This window comes from Dipodomys spectabilis, unplaced genomic scaffold (genome assembly GCF_019054845.1).
Source record: "Dipodomys spectabilis isolate Male_0828 unplaced genomic scaffold, ASM1905484v1 ptg000576l, whole genome shotgun sequence".
Lineage (NCBI taxonomy): Eukaryota > Metazoa > Chordata > Mammalia > Rodentia > Heteromyidae > Dipodomys > Dipodomys spectabilis.
Window position 1 is genome coordinate 341,339 of NW_024871253.1, and position 24,759 is coordinate 366,097.

Here is a 24,759-nt window from a genome sequence, read left to right on the forward strand (position 1 = left end):
GTTTCCCATTTGCCATACACTTTGTTAGGAGCATCTCCAACATTGTGGAATTGCCAAATGCTAGTGCCCTTCTCTCTCTCTCTTGAGTCTCCAGAGTCTCTCTACCTCCTGTTTGTTGTCGTGGCAGTTTCTGTCCTGGGCAAGTTGCCATACATACAGTACAGAGTAGGTTGATGGCCTCTTGCAGAGAAAGCCTTGTCCCAGGTGTGGGTGCCCCGCTCTCCAGCAACTCTCTGTTCCCCTATCTCTAGCTCTGAAATCACACGAGGCCATTCTCTGACACTCTGATTGGGTCTGCACAGCCCCATCAGTTTTTGCTCTCTCTCTCCCATTGAGCTCTATGTTTCTGGGACAGGGGGAGGCTAAAGGGAGGACCCTGGTACTGGCCAGCCAATCTGTGATCTACACCCTCTTATTTTTTCCATCCAAACCCAGAATCTGGCTCATCTTGCAGCTTGCAATTGAGGTTGGCTGACTGATGGCAGGTGGCAGATATGCAGACATGCATTATGGAGCCAATGTTTGGGAGAAGGAGAAGAGCCTGTAGGCTTCGGAGGTCTGGAGCCCCATCTACTAGCCACCTTGTGTACCTCAACCCCCTCTGCCAGGCCTCTTGAAGGCTTTATAACATCACCCTTCAACCATCATGGACCCATGGCCTCCAAGACACCCAAATCCAAGGCCCTCGCTCATCTCCAGCCCTGGCTACTAACTATCAAGCTATACCCAGCCCACTTTTGGAGCACAGATTTGATGTTTTTCTTGGAGAGAAGAACAGGAAAATGCAGGGTTGAGAGAAGAAATAAGGCATTTAATCACAGGAAAGGGTAAGCCACCACACATACATCATGCTCAACAGAATCGCCTTCCCTGATTCATATATACACAGCTGCATACAAGCACAGGCACACACAGATTCTCTGAGATGCACACTCTAGATTCTTCTAGAAGAGAAGTGTCTTGAGAGGGCACAGGAAGTATTTCTTAGACTCAAATCATGGGGCCAGAAATGGCTATTGGCCATTTGAGCTCAGATCACCATCTTCTTTGGCTGGATGGCTCTCTCCATTCTTCTGGATGATAGGACTATTTCTCCAACATAGCCCTTTCTCAATTCATTGATTCAGCTTCATCTTCCTTGGCTGTGAGCATATAAGAATACTCCTTGGCCAAAGGTTCAGCCAACTCACTACCTACTGGTCACTCAGTACTAAGCCTTTGTCTAGATTGGCAACACATCCAAGCCATCCTTATTTTTCCTATTGTGTAGGGTCAGATGGCCTTCATTGTCTGCTCAGTCCTGAAACTCAGGGTTGCCACTAGAGGTAGTGTTTCCACTGACAATGAATCCTATAAGACGGATGGATGGTCGGGTGACTGGATGATGGGTTGTATCTTCTTTGCAAAGCACTGCCAGCATCTTCAGCCTGCATTAGGTTGACGGGGAGCTGGGGGTGCTTGAAGAGGGTCCCACAGTCTCAAGAAGCCTCTGGTGCTGACGTAGATGCTTCCTCCTTTCCTGTTCCCCAGTGACTTCACATACCAACTGGGCTGGGAAGGCCCCAGGAAGCCCCTTCAGCCACCCTGGGGAGAGAGAGATAGCCACACAAATAGGGTGGGTGGGGGCAGAGGTCAAGAGAAGAGGGAAAGCAGGTTCCCCCCTGGGGTGTCAGACCTTGGAGATCATGGTGGGTAAGGGAAATAATGAAGACACCTGGTAGAAAAAGCAGCAGCAAGCTGAGCATAGGTGGCTTATGCCTGTAATCCCAGCCATTCAGGAGGCTGAGATTTGAGAATCCAAGTTTGAGGCCAGCCAAGGCAAAGAAGTCTGTGAGACTCATCCCCAATTAACTACCAAAAAAGTCAAAAGTGGACCTGTGGCTCAAGGTGGTAGAGAACTATTCTTTTTTCTTTTGTCTTTCGTCTTTCTTTCTTTCTTTCTTTCTTTCTTTCTTTTTTTTTTGTCAGTTGTGGGGCTTGGACTCTGGGCTTGGGCACTGTCCCTCAGCTCTTCAGCTCAAAGTAAGCACTCTACCACTTGAGCTACAGACCACTTTTGGTTTTCTGGTGGGTAACTGGAGATCAGAGTCTCATGGACTTTCCTGCCCAGGCTGGCTGTGAACCATGATCCTCAGATCTCAACCTTCTGAGCAGCTAGGATTACAGGCATGAGCCACTGGCACTCAGTTAGAGCACTATTCTTGAGCAAAAGAGCTCAAGGACAGCGTCCAGGACCCCAAGTTAAAGCACCACAACAGACGGAAGGAAGGAAGGAAGGAAGGAAGGAAGGAAGGAGATTCTCTTACCTTCTGGGCTCTTGTGCAGATGCTTGGGAGGAGCCCTGGACTCCAGAACACGCCCCTCAGTCTTGGAAGGTGTCGATGGCTCTGAACACAGCTCCTGGGAACACTCTGGAAGGGGACCAGTGACATTACAGTAGGATTCAGTCTTCTCAGCTTCTCCTCCTATTCCTCTTAGGATTCACTCTTGCTGCCCCCTTGCCTTCTTTGACACTTACCACAGTCCTCATAGATGGTGTCTGGGGAGCAGGGAAGGGGGCCTGGGGTAGGGAAGGCTCCCAGCCAGCGCTGCATGTCTGATCTGGTGGCAATAAAGACAGGGGCACAGTTGGCCCAAGCTATCCTCCATGGGGGTGAGTGAGGCAGAGGCCATGGAGGAGAGAGAAGGGTAAGGGGAGGAGGGATCTGAGAGGTTAAGAGAAAGGTCCCACGGTGGTTTCTGTCTTTGGGTTTTTGTTGTTGTTGTTATTGTTGTTGTTGCTATTGTTTTAGTCTTAGGACTAGAACTAGGGCCCATGGTGCTATCCCTGAGCTTTTTTGCTCAAAGCTAACACTCTACCACTTTGAGCCACAGCACCACTTCCAATTTTCTGGTAGTTAATTGGAGATAAGAGTCTCATGAACTTTTCTGCTCAGGCTGGCTTCAAATTGTGATCCTCAGATCTCAGCCTCCTGAGTAGCTAGGATTACAAGCGTGAACCATCAGTGCCTAGCTGAATTTTTGTTGTTATTGTTGTTGTATTTTGGGGGGACAGTCTCTCTAAGTAGCCCAAGTTGGTCTTAAACATGTAATCCTTCCATGCCAGCCTCTTTTTTTGGTAGTGGTGGTGGTGGTCATGGGGCTTGAACTCTGGGCCTGGGCACTGTCCCTCAGCTCTTCAGCTCAAGGCAAGCACTCTACCACTTGAGCCACAGCACCACTTCCGGTTTTCTGTGTGGTTTATTGGAGATAAGAGTCTTATGCACTTCCCTGACCAGGCTGGCTTTGAACCATGATCCTCAGATCTCAGCCTCCTGAGTAGCTAGGATTATAGGCGTGAGCCACTGGCGCCTAGCATCCCAGCCTCTTGAGTGCTGCTATTACAGGTGTGCACCACTATGCCTGTCTTGTTTTTATTTATTTTGCCATGCTAGGTTAGGAACTTAAGACCTTATACAGGCTAAGTAAGAACTCCACTCCTGAAACCAGGCACCAGTGGCTCATACCTATAAACCTAGTTGCACAGGAGGCTGGGATCTAAGAAACAAGATTCGGAGTCAGCCCAGAAAGAAAACTTCAGCTGATATCAGAATCTCAGTTTGAAGCCAGCCAGGGCAGGAAAGTCCATGAGACTCTTAACTCTCCAATAAACTATAAAAAGAGACAGAAATGGAGCTCAAGTGGTAAGAGCACAAATAATCAGGAACAAAGCCCAGGCCTAGAGCTCAAGGCCAGGCCCAGCACACACACATGCACACACACACACACACACACACACACACACACACACACAGAAAGCCGACTTCGAGAGACTCTTATCTCCAGTTAATCAACAAAAAGCCAGAAAGACATGTGGCTCAAGTGGTAGAGTGCCTGCCAGCTTTGAATCAAGAAATAAAATGGGCTGGGAAGGTGGCTCAGTGATAGAGTGCTTGCCTTGCATGCATGAGGCTCTGGACTTGATTCCTCAGCACCACATAAGCAGAAAAAGCCGGAAGTGGTGCTGTGGCTCAATTGGTAGAGCGCTAGCCTTGAGCTGAAGAGCTGAGGGACAGCGCCCAGGCCCAGAGTTCAGGCCCCACGACCAACAACATAAATAAATAAATAAATCTCAAGCCACGAGCTGGTAGCTCACACCTGTAATCCTAGTTACTTACCCACCAGGCTGAGATCTGAGGATCACAGATCAAAGCCAGCCCTGAAAAGAAAATCTGTGAGACTCGTCTCTGCAATTAACCACCAGAAAACCAGAAGTGGAGCTAAAGCTCAAAGTGGTAGAACTAACCTTGAGCAAAAGGAGCTCAGGGACAGTGCTCAGGCCCTGAGTTCAAGCCTCAGGACCAGCAAAAAAACAAAACAAAAACAAAAAACTCATAAGTTCAATACTCTAATCAGCAAAAGAAAAAGCTGGGCGCCTGTAGCTCAAGCCTTCAGACCTACCTATAATCCTAGCTACTCAGGAGGCTGGGATCTAAGAATTGCTATTCAAAGCCAACTCCAGCTGGAAAGTCTGTGAGACTCTTATCTCCAATTAAGGGCCCACAATACCAGAACTGGAGCTATGGGTCAAATAATAGAGCACCAGCCTTGAATGAAAAAGCAAGCAAGAATTGGAACCTTGAGTTACAGCCCTAGTACTGGCACACATGTGCACAAAAGCACGCACATGCACTTGCGCACGCATGCATGCACACACACCACACACACACACACACACACACACACGTCTGAAGACATGACTCACAGGGAAGAGGCTTGGAGTAGCCTGTGGGTAGGCCGGCCCTGGTGGTTGCTGAGAAGGGAAAGGCGGAATGTAGGGGGTCCAGATGGGTCTGGAACCTGCTGAGCCTGCACCAGGGAGCGATGGGCATAGTCCAGAACCTGCAGCCGCTGCCCACTGCCCGGGGGAAAGAGGGCATTCAGACAAGAGCGTGGGGTCCTGCCGGATTCCTCCTCTCCACCCTAGCCTGGAGTCCTCCCTTCCCTGCAGGACCTACCTCTTGGGCTGAGTGATGAGCAGCAGGTCGCTAAAAAGCAGCAGGCAGAGTGGGGTAAAGCGAGGGCGGGAGGTGAAGAGCACACCCCCCCTGCGGCCCCCTAATTCGGTCAGTTCTCCCTGCAATTCCAGGCGGCGCGACCAGGAGACCAGGGGCAGAGCCTAAGAAGATGCAGGGAAGAGTGTGGCTTTGGCACACCGAGGGGAGCGCAGGATGGGGGAGTGGGGGGGGGGGCACATCTGGAGGAGGGCACATCTGGACAGAGACAAACCTTGACTTTGTGGAAGCGCAGCCGTTGGGTGAGTCGGATGAGCTCTTCAGTCTGCTTCATGCGGCCCACCTCGGCACTACACCGCTCAATGATCTGTGAGGGGAGACAACTCAGCACCCAGCACCCACTCCATCTCTCCCTAACCACTTGCTCACCTCCCCCTGCCTCCACACCTCTTCCTGCCCACCCACCTTACTGACAGCACCCAGGGCCTTCTGGGCATTCTCATGCCGATTGGATCCCTCCTCTGTCTGGCGCAGGATATTCTGGGAGCAAAACAGAAGGTTGTAACTCACCTCCTCCCCCACCCTCCCCCTGCTCAGAGGACCCAGCCTGGCTTGGGTGAGATGCTGTCTTTGGGGTTCACAGAGCTGAGGGATTTGTTTCAACAGAGTCAAGAGATTTCACCACAGACCAACTGCATACCTTCTTGAGCCTCCATGCTTGTTATTATAGTACTCAGACAGCTCAGACGGGAGGACTGAAGCTCAAGGCAAGACCTTGTCTGTCTGTCTGTCTGTCTATCTATTTATCTATCTACCTACCTACCTACCTATCTATCTATCTATCTATCTATCTATCTATCTATCTATCTATCTATCTATCTATCTATCTATCTATCTATCTCTATATAACTGTGTGTGTGTCAGAACCCCATCTCAACCAGCAAAAAACTGGGTGCCATGTGGACACCTGTCATCCCGACTATATGAGAAGCATAAATAGGAGATCAAAATCCAGACTGGCCAGGCAAAATGTAAGAGCCTATTGGAAAACTAGCAAAAAAAAAAAAAAAAGAAAGAAAGAAAAAAAAGACAAGTCATGGTTCCAGTAGTACAACTGCCTGGCAATAAAAAAGTCCTGAGTTCAAATTCCAGTACCACACACACACACAAAGAGCAAACAAATGAATGAGAGAGGAAGGAAGGAAGGAACGAAGGAAGGAACGAAGGAAAGGAGGGAAGGAAAGGAGGGAAGGAAAGGAAGGAAGGAAGGAAAGAATAGTTGGAGCAGGGCACTGGTGGCTCACACCTGTAATCCTAGCTACTCAGGAGTCTGAGATCTGAGGATCATGGTTCAAAGCCAGCCCAGGCATGAAAGTCCATGAGACACTTATCTCTAATAAACCACTAGAAAACTGGAAGTGGAGCTGTGGCTCAAGTGGTAGAGCGCTCATCTTGAGCTGAAGAGCGCAGGGGCAGAGCCCAGGCCCAGAGTTCAAGCTGGGAATTTTTCACATTAAAATCCCCATGCTGGGTGAGCTGGTTAGGAAAGAGTCATATTTTATAATAGAGGAGAGATTCTCAACCATTTGTTTCCCAGTATTACCCAAACATATCTTTTCTGGATGTGATTTTGTTTGTTCATTTGTTTAGAAATACTAGAGACTGAACCCAAGGTCATGCAGCTGCTAGTACTGACTCTACCACTAGGCTACATCCTGCGGTTCTCCCATGAAATTCTAATTGTACAAATAGACACAGTAACTCTGCTTCTCCACCATAGCATTTTAACCTTCTCCAACCAGTGGAATAGCTAAGGTTGTATTTTGTTTTTCATTCCTCAAAGAACTAGTATCTGTCCCTTTGGTGGTAAGATCTGCTAGAGATCAAGAGGGAAGTTTAGAACACCAATCTCCAGCTAGAGGTTCTTTTCCTGTCCCCTTAGGCACTGGAGACTTCTGTGTAGGGCAGGGCAGGTCCTAGATGGAGAGGCCCAGATTGTAACTCGGGGTTTGGAGGATTCCTGTGGTCATGGTGGGGCCTTGAGGTGAGTTCTCCTTTGGTGGGGAAGAATAGGCTTCCTGGCCGGTGGTACCTGCAGCAGCATGCGGAGCCTGGTGATCCGCTGGAAGGGCAGCAGCAGGAAGGATGGCAGCGGGAGCCGCTCACACTTGGGCAGGCTCTGCAGACGCCGCAGCTCCGCGGAAAAGCGCACATTTGTGTCCCTGCAGAAGCAAACCCAGCTGGCTACCCCGACTCTCCTCCCCGGCTTCCTCCCATACCTCTGGGATACAGCTGTGCCCCCCCACCAACCATGCTTCTCACCCTTTCAGTTACCCCAAATGAATACCAGTCCAGACATATTTAATAGAACATTCCAGAAATAAGCTAGGCACTAGTAGCTCATGCCTGTAATACTAGCTATTAACAGGCTGAGATCTAAGAATCACAGTTTAAAGCCAGTCCAGGTAGGAAAGTCTGTGAGAGTTTTATCTCCAATTAACCACCAAAAAGCTAGAAGTGGAACTCTAGCTCAAGTAGTAAAGCTCTAGCCTTGAGCAAAAAAGCTCAGGGACAGTGCCCAGACCCTGAGTTCAAGCCTCAGGACTGGCAAAAGAAAAAGAATACAGAAATAAACAATTCATACGTTTTAAGTGGACCATTATTTTGGGTAATGTAATGATGAAATTTTAAGCCACTTCACTCCATCTGATCCGGGATGTGAGATGTGAACCTTGCCTTTGGCCAGTGTATCCATGTTGCATTCATTATCTACCTACTATTTTACTATTTTCCCAGGTGTCAGATTTACTGTGTTAGCATCATAGTGCTTCATAGTTCAAGTAATCCTTATTTTACTTAATAATGGGCCTAAAGGTTGGAAAGGTGGCCCAGTGGTAGAGTGCTAGTGTTGCATGCATGAGGCCCTGGGTTTGATTCCTCAGCACCACATAATCAAAAAAGCTGGAAGTGGTGCTGTGGTTCAAGTAGCCTTGAGCTTAAGAGCTGAGGGACAGCACCCAAGCCCAGAGTTCATGCCTCACAACTGATTAATAATAATAATAATAATAAATAATGGGTGCCAGGTGCTGGTGGATCACACCTGTAATCCTAGCTACTCAGGAGGCTCAGGTCTGAGGATCACGGTTCAAAGCCAGCCTGGGCAGGAAAGTCTGTGAGACTCTTATCTCCAATAAAACTACTAGAAAACCAGAAGTGGCACTGTGACTCAAGCGGTAGAGTGCAAGCCTTGAGCTGAAGAGCTCAGGGACAGTACCCAAGCCCAGAGTTCAAGCCCCACGACCGACAAAAAATTAAAAATAACAACAACAACAATAATAATAACAATAATAGCTCAAGAACTGTGATACTGCCAATTCTATTGTATTATATTTCTATAATTTTTTTGTCTTTTTTTCCCCTGCCAGTAGTGGAACTTGAACTCAATTCCAGGGAACTCTCCATGAGTGCTGTCCCTGAGCTCTTTCACTCAAGGCTAACTTTCTACCACTTGAGCCACAGCTCCATTTCCAGTTTTCTGGTGCTTAATTGGAAAAAGCGTCTCACAAACTTTTCTGCCTGGTCTGACTTTGAACCGTGATACTCAGATCTCAGCCTCCTGTACGGCTAGGATTACAGATCTGAACCACCAGCACCTAGCTCCATTAGCTTTTTTACTCAAAATCTGGCACTCTACTACTTGAGCTACTTCCAGCATTTTGCTGGTTCATTGGAAAAGGACTTTTCTGCCCAGGCTGGTTTCCAACTATAATCCTCAGATTTCAGCCTCTTGAGTACGTAGGATTATAGCTATAAGTCATTAGCACCCAGTGTAATTTTTCTATTTTATTATTAGTTACTGTTAACCTTTTACTGTGCCTAAGTTAAAGGTATATTATATATAGGGAAAACATAGTGTGTATGTGTACACATATATATACACTATATAGCACCATCCAGGTGGGGTCTTGTGACACCCCCAATTCCCATGGAGTTGGGGAGCCCCTGGACTCACATGAGACGGCTGTAGGTCTCTTCCTGATACTGCTGGTTCCTCACATAATCCACATACACAGAGAAAGGACCCACCGCATGGGCATGCACCACGTCACACAGGTCGCTGATGTGGGGAGAAGAGCGTACGCGGGACAGTAGCGTCCCTAGAAACCTGAAGGGATGGGAAAAGCAAGCCATGGGTGGGGGTTGTTGAGATGAGCGCTAGGAACTGTGTATGCAAGGAAAGGCCTGGCTCAACTGAGATGTTCTCATCCTATTCTGGAAGGACCCCCACTGCCCTCCCCTCACTGACCGCTCGCTGACGCCCTGGACTCGCTGTACATTGGAGAAGAGCGTGTGGTGATCACGAGGGGTGAGCGTATCCCGGAGTGCCTGGCTCAGCACAAAGGTGTCCGTGAGCAGCCGCAGAGAACGCAGGTAGGAGGCTTCCGATGTCACTACCTCAAACAGGCTCTAGGAAGAAGGGCAGGGTTGTAGAAGAAAGGGTGGTCACATTCAGGTTTGGGAGAGAGGTCTTCACACAACGTTCCTCTATCAGTCTGTCCAGTGCCATCCAGATGTGCCTACCTCCTGCATGCGCCTCTCTTGGGGGCTGAGTGTCTCCAAAAGGCCACTGGCTCTCACAGCTGGCAGCTCCTGCCATAGGGTATTGCGAGGCCCGGGGAGTCTTGCAAAGGTGGGAGCTTCCCCAGGATTCGCTGGAGAGGGGTTTCCATCCTCACCAACACCCCACAGCTCCTCTGATAGCACAGCTGCCCGGTATGTCTGATACAGGGGTTCTGGAAGGCAGACACAGCACATCAGGGAAGTCCAGAAACCTTCCCCCACCCCCTCCCGCTGCTTTGATGGCCACAGGGGCAGCCCCAGGTACAAAGGGCTCACCATCCTGTAGCGGCAACTCCCAATTCTGCTCCTTCAGCCCCTCCAGCTCCTCCAGCCCCTCCTCCTCTCTATGGAGAAAGAAAGGAAAGGCAGTTTGGTGCTGGTGGCTCACAGCTTTAATCCTAGCTACTCAAAAGAATGATCTCTGAGGTGGTTCAAAGCCAGCCTAGACAGGAAAGTCAGTGAGACTCTTATCTCTGATTAAGCACCAGAAAACCAAAGTAGAGTTGTGGCTCAAGTGGTCTTGAGTATCAACCTTCAACAGAAAAGCTAAAGGACAGCACCCAGAACCTGAGTTCAAGTTCCAGGACTGGCATACACACACATTAAAAAGAAAGGCCTGGATCAGGGCACCAGTGGTTCACACCTGTAATTCTAGCTACTCAGGATGCTGAGATCTGAGGACTGCAATTCAAAGCTAGCCCAGGCAGGAAAATCTGTGAGACACTTATCTCCAGTTAGCCACTACAAAGCAGAAATGGAACTGTGGCTCTAGTGGTAGAGCGCCAGCCTTCAGTATAAAAGGCTTAGGGAGCTGGGCACCAGTGGCTCACGCCTGTAATCCTAGCTACTCAGGAGGCTGAGATCTGAGGATCACGGTTCAAAGCCAGCCTGGGAAGGAACGTCTGTGAGACTCTTATCTCCAATGAACCAACAAAAAACCAGATGTGGTACTGTGGCTCAAGCAGTAGAGTGCTTGCCTTGAGCTGAAGAGCGCAGGTTCAGTGCCCAGGCCCAGAGTTCAAGCCCCATGACTGACAAAAAAAAAAAAAGTCTCAGGGACCGAACCTAATCCTTGAGTTCAAGCCCCAGTACTGACACACACACACACTGTGGCCTACTCCATGGGAACTATTCACATAACACCAAAAGAGATGGATGCCCAACACACTTACATGGTATATGCAGGGACTCTTTCTTTCTAGATCAAACTCCAGATTTTCTTATGCCTCAGTTGTAGGAGAAGCCCTAAACTGAGACCCAGTGATTTCTGTTAACACAATTCTTGTATACCACAGAGTCTCAAGTCTCTGATTCCAGCCTTCTCATGTAGCAATCATTGTCTAGAAGGTCCTATTTGTGCCTTCATGATAGGTCAGCTGGGCATATATGGTTCAGGCCTATAATCCTGCTACTCACCGGGCTGAGATCTGAAGATCAAGGTTCGAAGCCAGCCCAGGCAGAAAAGTCCCTGTGAGACTTATCTACAATTGAGTACTTAAAAACCAGAAGTGGCCCAGTGACTCGAAATAGTAAGATGCTAGCCTTGAACAAGAGGGCTCAGGGTTAGCACCCAGGCTGAGTTCAAGCCACACAACCCCCCCCCCCCTACACACACACAGAGGTCAAATCCAAACTCACACCAGCCCCACCACCACCCTTGGCTCTAGCAAATGTTGGCTAAATAAATGATTTATCAGGATTACCAGGATTCTGATAAACATGGCTAACCTAAGATGATTAACAAGCCTAGAAAATAAAAGAAAAGGTCATGGTTTCCAGTTGTATTTGCATTCATAATTCCAATGGATTTTCAAGGTGAGAGAAGGAAATTAAAATGGATCTGTGGAAAAAGCCCATAAGACTCCTATCTCTAATAAACTAAAAAACCAGAAGTGAAGCTGTGGCTCAAGTAGTACAGGGCTTTACTTGAGCAAAAACAAGCTCAGGGATAGTGTCCAGGCTCTGAGTTCAAACCCCAGGACAGGCACAAAAATAAATAAAATAAAATGGCTCGTGGTCAGCTCTTCATTGGTTTGTTTGCTTGTGCTAATATTCCACACTTGGCTTTCGCACTCAAGGCTGACACTCTACCACTTAAGCCACACCTACAATTCCAGTTTCTTGCTGGTTAATTGGGGATACATCTCATTGACCTTTCTGCCAGGGCTGGCTTCAAACTGTGATCCTCAGATCCTCAAATCTCAGCCTCCTGAATACAGCTCGAACCACTGGCACTCTGCTTGTTGCTTTTTGTTTTGTTTTGTCAGTTGTGGGACTTGAACTCTGGGCCTAGGTGCTGTCCCTCAGCAATTCAGCTCAAGGCTAGCGCTCTACCACTTGGAGCCACAGTGCCACTTCCGGTTTTCTGGTGGTTAATTGGAGCTCAGAGTCTCAAGGACTTTCCTGCCTGGGCTGGCTTTGAACCACAATCCTCACGGACTTTCCTGCCTGGGCTGGCTTTGAACCACAATCCTCAGATCTCAGCCTCCTGAGTAGTAGTTACAATTACAAGTGTGACCACTGGCGCCTGGCTGCTTGTTGTATTTTTTGAGACAGGATCTTGATATATGGCCCAGGCGTGGCCCAAACTCACGATCCTTCTGCCTCGGCCTCTTATGTGCCAGAAGCACAGACATGTGCCATCATCACTAGCTTAAGCCCATCTCATTAGCAATATCATACCCTGGGGTCCCCCTAGAGTAGTGGCCATGAATATTGCCATTACCTAGACAAGGACACTGCAATCCCCAAAAGGTAAAGATGTATGTGAGATGACATAGTCAGAAGGCACAGATCTGAGACTGGAAACGCTAGAGCCCTGGAGGTCTCCTTCTTGGTACTGCTGAAGATTAGTCTGCCCTCAGGTGGAATGGGTGGGAAAGGACAATACTGTGGGGTGGGGTGGCCAGTCTAGTACCTTCTCTCCAAGGCTGCAGAGGGAGCATTCTGAGGAGCTTCATCAGGCCAGTCCCCTGAAGAGAACCCAGAGCAATGAGAGCAAGCCTTCAGGACTCCCGATCCTGGACTCCTGACCCCAGCCCCAACATAAGCTCCCTACTATATCTGGCTGCTACATCTTGCTACTAACTCCTGCTAACAGAGCTCACAGGACCCTGGCTGGCTAAATCTGTTACACCTACCTCCACCCCATCCCTTCCAAGCCCACCCCCCACCCCCATTCAGACTCGGTACCTTTTGGGATCCCATCTTCAACCGGCAGATCAGCATCTGGCTGTGGGGGGTCCACAGAGATGCTGGCATCCTGTCTGACCCGAGTTGGTTTGGGGGGCTTGAGGGGGGGCAGGAGTTTGCGCTCGGCGGTGGAGCGATAGGAGGTGAGGACCACTGGGGGATGACTGATACTTGGAGGGTTGGGGCGGGACCGGGAGGAACGCAGTGGGGAGGCCCGGCAGGGGGTCCGGAGACTATCCTCAGAGCCCCCCACAGGCACCCAGCGGAGCTCCAGGCCAGGCCGAGCTAGGTGGCAGACACAGGGACAGCAAGGAGGGCAGGCCAGTGCAGCATCTGTGGCAGACAGGAAATTTTCAGAAAAAGGTAATGGTGATACGCATGGCCAGTACTCCAGGGGGTCTCTGGGCTATGGTATTGTTAATGAGCTGGGCTGAAGCTAATCATGATGGCACCTGTCTGTGCAAGAGGCTGAAGCAGAAGGATCATGAGTTTGGGCCAAGCCTAGGCAGCATATAAAGACTCTGTCTCAACCCCACCTAGGCCTTCTCCAACCCTAAAGTCCAGCTCTGGGCATCCACAGATCTTCATCCTGATTGCCTTCAAACACTCAGATATACAGAATGTAGAGAGTGCCCGTACACAAAATCCTTTTATTTATTTACTTATTTTGCCAGTACCAAGGCTTGAACTTCAGGACCTGAGCACTGTCCCTTACCTTTTTCTCTCAAGGCTAGGACTCTACCACTTTGAACAACAGCTCCAACTTCTACAAAATCCACTTTAGCAAAGCTCCCAAGAGACTGAGAATGTGGCTTAGTGGTAGTTTGCTTACCATGCATGAAGCCCTAGGTTTGATTCCTCCGTAACCACCTAAACAGAAAAGGCCAGAAGTGGTAGAGTGCTAGCCTTGAGCAAAAGAAGCTCAGGGACAGTGCCCAGACCTTGAGTTCAAGTCCCAGGACTGGCAAAAAGAAAAAAAAGCTCCCAGTTTGATTGGTTGCATGGCTCAGAGGGTAGAGCACCCACCAATGAGTAAAAACAAGTAATCAGATAGCAATTTGGAATCCCAGTCTCACACAACAAAAGAAAAGAAAGAAAGAAAAGGAAAGGAAAAAGAAAAGAAAAGCTCCCATTCTTCAAGCATTGACAACAATTAGGAGCCAGGCCCACAAGTACATACCTGAAGCGCCGTTCTCCTGGGACCCATGTCCAGCAAGGCCATCTTGGGGACCCTCTTTCTCCCCATTCACATTCACGCCCCCTTGGGAGCCCCGTTCCAGTGAGTCTGCTGTTTGGGCTCCACCTTCAGTCCCCCATTCAAACTTCCCTGCCAGTCTCCGCACAGTGCCGGGGGCAGAGGCAGGACCATCCTGGGTCAGGCCCCCAGGTAAGGGGAGCTGGGGCAGAGGTGGGCGGGGTGACCCTGAGGGCTTGGGTGGAGGGACTGGAGACCAAGGAGAAGGTTCTGGAGAGATGGAACGCCGGGACACTGGACTTGGGGTGCTGGAAGGTGAGTCGGGTGAAGTCTGGGAGTCGAGGCTGGTTCTCGATGTTGAGGGAGGCAGGAGGGCAGGAGGCTTGAGGGATGCCACTGGAGGCTCCCAGAAGATGGGGGTGCACATTGGGGTTGGCGCCTCACTAGAGTTTCTGGGAAGCACTTGTGGAGAGGAGCCATTGTGGGGAGGCCCTGGAGAATGAGGGGCTCGGGACCGAGAAGGGGGTCGAGGACGGATAATCCGAGGGGGCTTCAGGGTAGGGGGTGTTGCTGCAGGAAGGGACTGGGCCGACATCTTCCTCTGAGCTCTTTGAAGCAATGGGGTGTCCTTCGTGAGTCATCCCCTAAGGAGATTGGGGGAGAGAGAGCCCTTCAGTTCCCCCAAATCTGATGTACTTCCCAATTCTGCCTCCTGTCTTCTCTCTACCTCTCAACCCTGGAGTCTCCTGAGCAGCCTTTCTCTCTCTCTCTCTCTCTCTCTCTCTCTCCCCTCTCTCTCTCTCTCTTTCTCTCTGTGCTGTCCTGAGGCTTGAACTTATGTCCTGGGAGCTGTCCTTACCTTTTTCCACTCAAGACAGATGCTCTACACTTGAGTCATACCTCCATTTCAGGTTTTTCAATGGTTAATTGGAGATCAACAGTCTCAGGGATTCCCCTTCCCAGGCTGACTAGGAACTGTGATCCTCAAATCTCAGTGCCCTGGGTAGCTAGGATTACAGATGTGAGCCACAAATACCACATGATTTTTTTTTTTTTTTTTTTGGTCAGTTGTGGGGCTTGAACTCTGGGCCTGGGCACTGTCCCTCAACTCTTCAGCTCAAGGCGAGCACTCTACCACTGGAGCCACAGCGCCACTTCCGGCTTTTTCTACTTAAGTGGTGCTGAGGAATCGAACCCAGGACCTCATGCATGCAAAGCAAGCACTATACCACTGAGCCACCTTCCCAGCCCATGATTTTTCTTTATTCTGGGTCTGGGCACTGTCCCTCAGCTCTTCAGCTTAAGACTAGCACTCTACCACTTGAGCCACAGCACCACTTCCAGCTTTTTCTACTTAAGTGGTGCTGAGGAATCGAACTCAGGGCCTGATGCATGCGAGGCAAGCTCTCTACCACTGAGCCACCTTCCCAGCCCAATTTTTCTCTTTTTGAGACAAGTTCTCTCTATATAACCCAAGCTGACCTCAAATAATGGGATTACAAGCGTGTGCTATAAATCCAAGCTCCATTTCTATGTCTTTTGACTGTTTTGTCCACAGGCTAGAGAAGACAGTGAGGCTGGGACTACCAGGCAGAGATCCAGAACGAGCAGAGAATCAGTGAGCCCAATGAGGGTGATTTGGCTTGCCCGCACCTGGTGAAATGTGTGTGGTGTGGGGTTGGTGTATGGCTTCGGTGTGTGCTGTATCTAGTGCTTTGTAGGACTGTGAGTGTGTGTGTGCTCTGTGTTCTCTGGGTGGAGTGTGTGCGTGCATACACACACACACACACACACACACCAGCCAGGGCTGGAAGGGATGCATCACTGTTTCCCTGCTCTGACCAGCCCTCTTCTCTCCACTTCCACCCCCCCTCCCATTTCCCAGTTCCTCTCTCTGGACTCTCCCTTTCCGGATTATTTTTAGTCTCCTTTTCCTGCCATGAAGATTCCTGGAGCCTCTCTGACCCCAGGAGACCAGGAGGGCTCCAACGTGGTCTCTTCTGGTCCCCCATTCTCTATCCCCTGCCCAGCCCCAGGTCTGTTATAGAGAGAGGCTCTGGTGGAGAGAGATGCCTAGGGAGGTGAGGGAGAGGGACAGAGCAGAGACTAAGACCAAGAGATCCAGGAATCTGCTTGGACTTCTCTTCCTCTTGTGGGGAAGGAGGCTGCAGTACCACAAAGAGTGTAGGGTCAGAGCTGGGACATGAGGCAGGGGGAAAGCCCCCAACCTCCGTTCAGGCATCAGCAGAAGCCCCTGCCCTCCAGGCCTAGGTTCTTAAGAGATGATAGGGACTGGAGACCAGCTCTGTCAGGAAGCCACAGAACGAGGCAGCCCAGCAGCCTCATCAACTAGCCAGCTCTTCCCCAACCCTTTGCCCAACCCTTTGCCCCTTCAAAGGTTCCCATTCTCCCCCTACACCCCACACACCTGCATTCACTTCTTTCCTCATTCCGCCCCCCCCCCCAACCTAGGTATCCTGCCAGGGGTGCCCCAAGCACTCACCCTTGAGTCCCCTCCACTCTCAGTCACCTCCCAGGTCTGAGTGAGTAGGGGCAGGAAACAGGAATCAGATCCTCCTCCCAACCGGACACCTCCCCCCCACAACACACACACACATACACATACTCCACATGCGTACTCTGGGGCTCTGGGAGATGCATGAGGCCCTGTGATTCAGGGTGTTAAAAAGGGTCTGCAGAGCCCAGTGCCTGTGGCTCACACTTGTAATCCTATCACACCTGTAATCCTAGCAGCTCAGGGGGCTGAGATCTGAGGATCATGATTAGAAGCCATGGAGGGCAGAAAAGTCTATGAAACTTTTACTAACCAGCAAGAAATGACTTGGGGGGGTGTTGGGGGAGCGGAGCTGGGAGCAAGCAAGGGAAGGGTGACATTGTTCGAAAACAAAAACAAAACAAAACTATATATATATATATATATACTCTTGACTTATATAACTGTAACCCCTTTGAACATCCCTTTTGTAATAACAATTTAAAAAATTAAAAAGCCAGAAATGGAGCTGTGGTTCAAGTGGTAGTACCTTGAGCAAAAACACCTACAGGACAGCACCTAGGCCCTGAGTTCAAGTCCCAGTACCAGCACACACACACACACACACACACACACACACATACACACACACACACACACACACACACACACACACACACATACACACACGGAAGGTCTGCAGAAAGGCTGAAAATCAGACATGAAGAGGGCGCTTGCCCAAACTTCATGGACAGGTCCTGGGATGAGGATGGGCTGGACTTAACATAGGATGGGGCTGGTAGTGGAGGATGGGTGTCCACGCCTGTTGCTCAGATAAGCGGTGGCCCGTGCCTGCCCTTCCTCAGCCTGATTGACCATCTCTCCTAGCACTTGCACAACCTTCACTTCCAGCCAGTCTCTGTGAGTGTGAGCCAGCCCAGACTTCACGCCCAGGGACTCTGAACGCTGCTTCCCTCCCCAATCCGCAGAGGCTCCCCCTTACCTTTGTCTTTTGAGGTGCAGCTCTGTGTTCAGCCTGCCCTTGGAGCCTCTGGGAGCAAGAAATGCTGGCGGAGGTCCCCAAGTGTCTGTACAGGGCTGTGTTGCTGGGGCGGGAACTGAGGGCTCTGATTGGGATCGGCACAGAGGAAGCCAGTTCCTCAGCCCCACCCGGCCATTGTGTCAGGGGCCTGTGTGTGTGTGTGTGTGTGTGTGTGTGTGTGTGTGTGTGTGTGTGTGTGTGTGTGTGTGTGTGTGTGACAGAAACAGACAGAGACAGAGAGATAGAGAGACAGAGAGATGTGAAGGGGGATTGGAGACTGGTCTCCAGGTGGATGTTTACATGTGTATTGTGAGTTTCTGTGGGTCTCAGTCTCAACTGCCTGTCTCACTGGGATCGACTGGATGCTGGTGCCCCTGGGGGAGGGGGAGAGGGATGGATTCGAGGCTTTTCTCACCTTTAATGTGTTCCTGGCTTTTCTTACCTTTAATGTGTTCCTATAGTTGAGAAACCTAGTAAACCCAGTTCCCAGAGCTGGGAGTGTGTCGAAAAAACACCTGAGGTACTGGAATAAACCACACCCTGGCCTGGGAAGGAGAGTGATGGATGGAAGATCCTAGGGCCTGTTACGAACTCTGAAGGCCTTTGTCCACACCCAAGGGCCTGTCTTTCTCAGACTTGTACTCTGTTTCTCTCTGTGTGTCACTTTCTCATTTCCTAAGAGACTGGGAAGAAAATCTAGCAGGTTGGCATTAAATTATGGTTAACTCTTTTTTGTTCAAACTAAAAGCCCAAGAATTTTTTTTTCCCCTTGACATGAAGCTTGAATTCAGTACTATCCCTGAGCTCTTTTGCTCAAGGCTAGCACTCTACTACTTTGAGCCACGGCATTACTGCAAGTTTTCTGGAGGTTAATTGGAGAGAAGAGTCTCACAGACTTTCCTGCCCAGGCTGGCTTCGAACCATTGTCCTCAGATCTCAGCCTCTGAATACAATCCCTAGCTACTTCTCTCAGGCACATTTCGTTTCAAAGTGTTGGCACAAGCTGTGCCTTCCTGAATAGCTAGAAGTACAGGCTGGGATTATAAAGTCATGCCTTCATACTCAATAGCTGCTAAATAAATCTTCCCCACAACCCACACTCTTACTCAGGCTTGAACTTAGGGCCTGGGTGCTGTCCTTTAGCTTTTTCGCTGAAAGCTCATGCTTTAGAACCTGAGTTACTGCTCCACTTCCAGATTTTATTTTTCTGGTTAATTGGAAATAAGAAACTCACAGACTTAGCCAGGCGCTGGTGGCTCACGCCTGTAATCCTAGCTACTCAGGAGGCTGAGATCTGAGGATCGAGGTTCAAAGCCAGCCTGGGCAGGAGAGACCGTGAGACTCCTATCTCCAATAAACCACCAGAAAACCGGAAGTGGCGCTGTAGCTCAAGTGGTAGAGCGCTCGCCTTGAGCTGAAGAGCTGAGGGACAGTGCCTAGGCCCAGAGTTCAAGCCCCATGACGACAAAAAAAAAAAAAAAAAGAAACTCACAGACTTTTCTGCCCAAGCTAGCTTCAAACTTCAGTCCTTAGAGCTCAGCCTCCTGAGTGATTAGGATTACAGGCATGAGCTACTGGCACCTGACCGTAGCCTAATTTTATACTTGGGCTCTTTTGGAGCTGGATTTCCATCACTGCTGAAAAAATCATCATAACAATTTATTCCCTACTGAAGAACTGTTGAGGAGCCTACAAATTTGGTTTTGAGGGGTTGGGGATTTTTGTCTTTTCTTTTCTGTTTAGGATAATTGTGCAGGGCTAGGATGAGCCTCAATTTAATGCTTGCCTAGCATGCTCAAGGCCAAGGTTCATCTCCTAGGTTCATAATTAAATCATAGCCCTGAACACATTCCTGGAAAACAAAACCTTCCTTGTTCATTTGAAATAGTAACAAAGTAATCTTAGTCATTACTTAGTAATTACTCCCCCCCCTCCCCTAATTAGTTTTGACTTAGCTTGGAGAGTCTTTTCTGGAGGGATGGAGTTCTCTTGTCTACTTCCTCTCTACAGCCACATCAGTAAGCCTAATGCTCTTTCCATTTGCCAACTTCTGGTTGGATCTCAAGGAAGTGAGCTGCAAAATCCCAGATAGCAGCCTACAGGTGTCTAGGTCTCAATGGCAACCATGGGGAATAGCAGCAGCAGTGGGAAAAGGCAGGACTGAGAGACATCCGTCATCTACCTTCAGTTGGAGGGGGTGGCAAAGTACAACACCTTGAAGGAGACATAGGTGGCAATCCACGGGTGAATCTAATATATCACCAGCCTCCTCAACAAGCTGGTTATCTACCAGTTGAGCCACGAATCTTGCCCAAATAACAGAACAATTCTCCCACTGATTGGATTCTACCACTGCAGAAAACCGTGTATGCATTTCTGCCTAGCTTCTTTCAGCTTTTTTTTTTTTTTTTTTGCCAGTCCTAGGGACTGGGCACTGTCCCTGAGCTTCTTTTGCTTGAGGCTAGCACTCTACCACTTCCAGATTTTTCTGTTTATGTGGTACTGAGGAATTGAACCTAGGGTTTCATGCATGCTAAGTAAGCACTCTACTACTAAGCCATATTCTCAGCCAAAATTAGCATTCTTTATATCCATCTATGAAAGTAAAGTAATTGTTTTAAGTGTTTATGTTAAGGTCTGTCAAATCATCACCTTTTAAATAAGTATGTAAAACTAAAACATTATTCTTTGCTGTTTAATATTTCTGTTTCCCACATATTTAAGCTACCTTGGATACAGAGCTGTGCTTCTGCATTCCTCATTGTCAAAAAGGCTTAGTGACAGCTATAATGGTTTTTGGTATCCTGAAGTACTATATACAATTAAAATAACTTTTTTTGGGGGGGGTCCGGTCGTGGGGCCTGAACTCTGGGCCTGGGCCCTGTCCCTAAGCTCTTCAGCTCAAGGCTAGCACTCTACCACTTGAGCCACAGCGCCACTTCCGGCTTTTTTCTTATGTGGTGCTGAGGAATCGAACCCAGGGCCTCGAGCATTCAAGGCAAGTGCTCTACCACTGAGCCACCTTCCCAGCCCAATAACTATATTTTTAAAATCAGTTTCTGTTTCAATACTCTCATCATGGCTATTTTTGAGTTTTGCCTTTACAGATTTGATCTTCTGTAGTAATTATAGTCAGACCCACAGAGGAACAGATGACTTTTACAAGTTTATCAGATTTAACTTTTTTTTTTTTTTGGTCAGTCATGGGGCTGGTATTCAGAGCTTTGAAGTGCAATCCTCAGATCTCAGCCTCCTGAGAAGTTAGGATTACATACATGAGCCACGAACACCCAGCTCAAATTTAGCTTTGCTTCTTAGTAAATTCCAGGTAATCCCTGCTTAAAAACTATTTCTAATCATCTTGTTAAAAGAGTCTATTGGCACAGACTCTCACCTGACCTGTCAGTCTCCCCCTCCAATGTGGGATTTGACCAACTGATTTGACCATCATCCCAACAATGAGCGAAAATACCAACTGGGACATTATCCCAGCAAGGAGAATACACCTATCAGTCCTACTTGGACAAAGCTCATCCTTGCAACAAGGGACCATCCAGAGACAGTTGGAAGAACTGCTCAGATAAGAAGGGATGGAGGTGGGGCTGGGAAGGTAGCTCAGTGGTAGAGTGCTTGCCTCGCATGCATGAGGCCCTGGGTTCAATTCCTCAGCACCACATAAGCAGAAAATACCAGAAGTGGCACTGTGGCTCGAGTGGTAGAGTGCTAGCCTTGAACTGAAGAGCTGAGGGACAGCGCCCAGGCCCAGAGTTCAGGACCCATGACCAAAAATAAAAAAGGGATGGGGTCAGAGCCTGAATGGAGTCACTTGTGCTTGTCACTCCAAAAGTAATTAAAGCTGGAAGGTCAAAGGAGAACAGTTTATAAGCATGCCTATCTAATGCCCATAATACCTGTCTACCTTCTAACTGGACAGGAGCTTATATCCTTGCTTTTCTGATCCTAGAGTCCAGATAGTTTGCTTTGGTACCTTCCTGGGTCTCCCATCCATACCTGGAAGATATCTATAGCCCAGTTACAGGAAATGATTAAGGCCTCCTAACCAGACCCTTAACCACTCCAATCCAGCCCTAGCATCTGACTGCTAGATTTGTACAAAACCAGGCCCCATACAATATCTGGTGATTATTCTCAATTAGTCCACCAGGCTCTCCCTTAAGCAGTCACCAGACCTGCCCCCAGTCTAGTTATATGGAAATCCTTCCCTGCAATGGACAACAGGGTTGTGCTCCAAATGAACCTTTTCTGGCTTGTGACCAGAGTGTGTTCTCCTGTGTCTTTCCTATCAACCAGTCCCGCCACCTTGTTAGCCTTTTGCCTGATCTCACAATCCTCCTGGGGAAGAAGCTCTGCTCATCAGGAGGCCTCCCCAACATTCTTGGCATTCCCTTGGCATTCTTGGCACTACTATTGCCATTCCTCTTATCACCCATGCCGCACTCAGTCCTCAGAGCCACTGGTGTCTGAATGTCACAGGTCCAGCACCCAGGGCTGATCCAGCAGGGTGCAGAGAATATCACAGCCCTCGTATAATAAGCCCTAGCCTTACAGCCACAGTTCGACTCACAGTTGTCCTCCAGAATAGACAGAGGCTTGACTTACTCACTGCTTGCTGCAGAAGAGGAAATGGGTACCTTTTTCCAGGAAGAGTGCTGTTTATATGCTAATGAATCAGGAGTACTCCAGGAAACCCTAACTCAATTGCAGAAGTATTTCAGGGAGGAATCGCTCCATCAGACATCCTGGTGGGATCTCACAATAGTCCCTGGCTGGCCCTTGTACAAGGACCCTTCACAGTCATCCTCTTACTCCTCCTCCTTTTTGTTTCCCTAGTCCTGAGGCTTGAACTCAGGGCCTAAGCACTGTTCCTGAGCTTCATTTACTCAAGGCTAGCGCTCTACCACTTGAACAACAGCACTGCTTCCAACTTTTTCTATGTGGTACTGATGAATCGAACTCAAGGCTTCATACATGCTAAGCAAGCACTCTACCACCAAGCCACATTCCCAACCCCTTATTACACCACTCTGCCCTGTCCAACATAGACCTGGAACCTGAAGACCCCAGGAAGTAACTGAAAAAGACTACAACATCCCTCCCTCAATTCCCTTTTTCTTTTTTTTTGTCAGTTATGGAGCTTGAACTCAGAGCCTAGGCACTGTTCTGGAGCATTCTGTTATTTTGTTGTTGTTGTTGTTGTTGTTGTTGTTGTTGTTGTTGTCAGTCCTGGGGCTTGAACTCTAGGCCTGGATGCTGTCCCTCAGCTCTTCAGCTCAAGGCAAGTACTCTACCACTTGAGCCACAGCATTACTTCTGGTTTTCTGGTGGTTAATTGGAGATAAGAGTCTTACAGATGGATGTTCCTGCCAGGGCTGGCTTTGAACCACAATCCTCAAATTTCAGCCTCCTAAGTAGCTAGGATTACAGGCATGAGCTACTGGCGCCTGATGTCCCTCAACTTCTTATATCCTTTCGAGATCTCAAATGATGGGAATCAGCTTTGTTCTCATAAAACCACATTGCTCACATGGCCTACTGAGCATTCCCCGCGGCTTCCCCCCCCCCCCCCACAGAACCCCTCCAGAAATTCTCTTCCCCAGAATCTTATCCCTGGCCTTGAGTTATTCTCACCCCCCACTGGACACCTGTGACTCACAGCCTGTAATCCTAGCTACTAAGGAGGCTGAAATCTGAGGATCAGGGTTCAAAGCCAGCCCAGGCAGGAAAGTCTGTAAGACTCTTATCTCCAATAAACCACCAGAAAACCAGAAGTGGCACTGTGGCTCAAGTGGTAGAGTGCTAGCCTTGAGCTGAAGAGCTGAGGGACAGCGCCCAGGCCCAGAGTTCAAGCTCATGACTGACAAAAAACAAAAAACCTTATCTGAAAGCACACCCTCCACCACAGCTACAACGACATTCTACAGTCTGCTACAGCTATAAAGGCATTCAAAAGAAACGCTTACCTCAGATGCATAAAAAAATCTTAGCCTTTGGGCTGGGAATGTGGCTTAGTGGTAGAGTGCTTGCCTTGCATGCATGAAGCCCTGGCTTGGATTCCTCAGTACCACATAAGCAGAAAAAGCTGGAAGTGACACTGTGGTTCAAGTGGTAGAGTGCTAGCCTTGAGTAAAAGAAGCTCAGGGACAGTGCTTAGGCCCTGAGTTCAAACCCCAGGACTAGCAAAAAAAAAAAAAAAGAGTCTCATAGATTTTGCTGCCTGAGCTGGCTTTGAACTGCAATCCTCAGATCTCAGACTCCTGGGTAGCTAGGATTATAGGTGTAAGCAATCAGCACCCAGCTGTAATAGATAGTTTTGGAAGCGAGCTACAATCCTTCTTACCTCTAGTAACAGCAATACATTGGTAACGTTTCAATATGAAATGTCTCCACACAGGCTCACATATTGGGAGCTAGGCCGCCAACAGACAGACTTTTGGAGAAGGATTTGATCCTGAGGGCTCTGACTTAATCCACAGATTCAACCCTCAGTGGATTCATAATGTGATGGCTTATTGGAAGGTGGTGAAGAGTAGGAGGCAGGCCTAGTTGGGGGAAGTAGGTCACTGGGGAAGTGTCCTTGGCAACATATCCTACCCTGGCCTCTTCCTGTATTCCTTCCATCTGCCTCCTGCCTGCCTTAAGGTGAGCAGCCTTAGACTCAGGCTTAGTTGCCATGCTGGTCTGCCCCACTGTGGGTCTGCCCTACTGTGGGCCCAGATTGTGGACTATGGAAATGATTCTTTCCTCCTTTAACTTGTTTATGTCACACATTTTATCATAGCAATGAGAAAGCTAGCTAAGAAATACTTTTCAAACCAGGCATGAGTAGCTCACTTCTGTAATCTGAACTATTCAGGATGCTGAGATCTGAGGATCATAGTTCAAAGCCAGCCCAGGCAGAAAAGTCTGTGAGGCTCTTATCTCCAATTAACTTCCAGAAAGCCAAAAACAGATGTGGCTGAAGTTGTAGTGTGTCAGCCTTGAGGAAAAAAAAAAAAAAGAGCATGAGGTTCAAAGTTCAAGCCTCAATACTGACAACATATACAAACACACGCCCGTGTGCACACCCATACACATACACAAATACTTTTCTTCTCTTTTTTTGTCAGTCAGGGGGCTTGAACTCAGGGCCTGGGCACTGTCCCTGAACTCTTTTAGCTCAAAGCTACCACTTTGAGCCACAGCGCCATTTCCGGTTTTCTGG

The 24,759-nt window shown here is 48.8% G+C and overlaps 1 protein-coding gene across 1 annotated transcript; it reads right to left on the minus strand.

Annotated features, from left to right (window-relative positions):
- Nucleotides 1-790: 790 nt before the first annotated feature.
- Arhgef15 (Rho guanine nucleotide exchange factor 15) lies at nucleotides 791-17,598 on the minus strand. Its single transcript, XM_042670794.1, has 16 exons — nucleotides 17,499-17,598; nucleotides 13,987-14,645; nucleotides 12,807-13,139; nucleotides 12,532-12,586; nucleotides 9,891-9,958; nucleotides 9,576-9,787; nucleotides 9,301-9,461; nucleotides 9,007-9,159; nucleotides 7,087-7,216; nucleotides 5,460-5,534; nucleotides 5,269-5,361; nucleotides 4,998-5,158; nucleotides 4,745-4,897; nucleotides 2,519-2,601; nucleotides 2,307-2,411; nucleotides 791-1,584 (listed from the first exon to the last, which is right to left on the minus strand). The coding sequence occupies exons 2-16, from the start codon at nucleotides 14,594-14,596 to the stop codon at nucleotides 1,433-1,435; spliced, it is 2,544 nt and encodes an 847-aa protein (XP_042526728.1). The 5' UTR covers nucleotides 14,597-14,645; nucleotides 17,499-17,598; the 3' UTR covers nucleotides 791-1,432.
- Nucleotides 17,599-24,759: the final 7,161 nt, after the last annotated feature.

Coding starts and splice junctions, on each gene's coding strand:
- Arhgef15 (XM_042670794.1), bottom strand. CDS start 14,596: ATGTCGGCCCAGTCCCTTCCTGCAGCAACACCCCCTACCCTGAAGCCC. Junction 12,587..12,806: donor TGAAGATGGGATCCCAAAAG/GTACCGAGTCTG, acceptor GGTTCTCTTCAG/GGGACTGGCCTGATGAAGCT. Junction 5,535..7,086: donor GGCTCCGCATGCTGCTGCAG/GTACCACCGGCC, acceptor TTTTGCTCCCAG/AATATCCTGCGCCAGACAGA.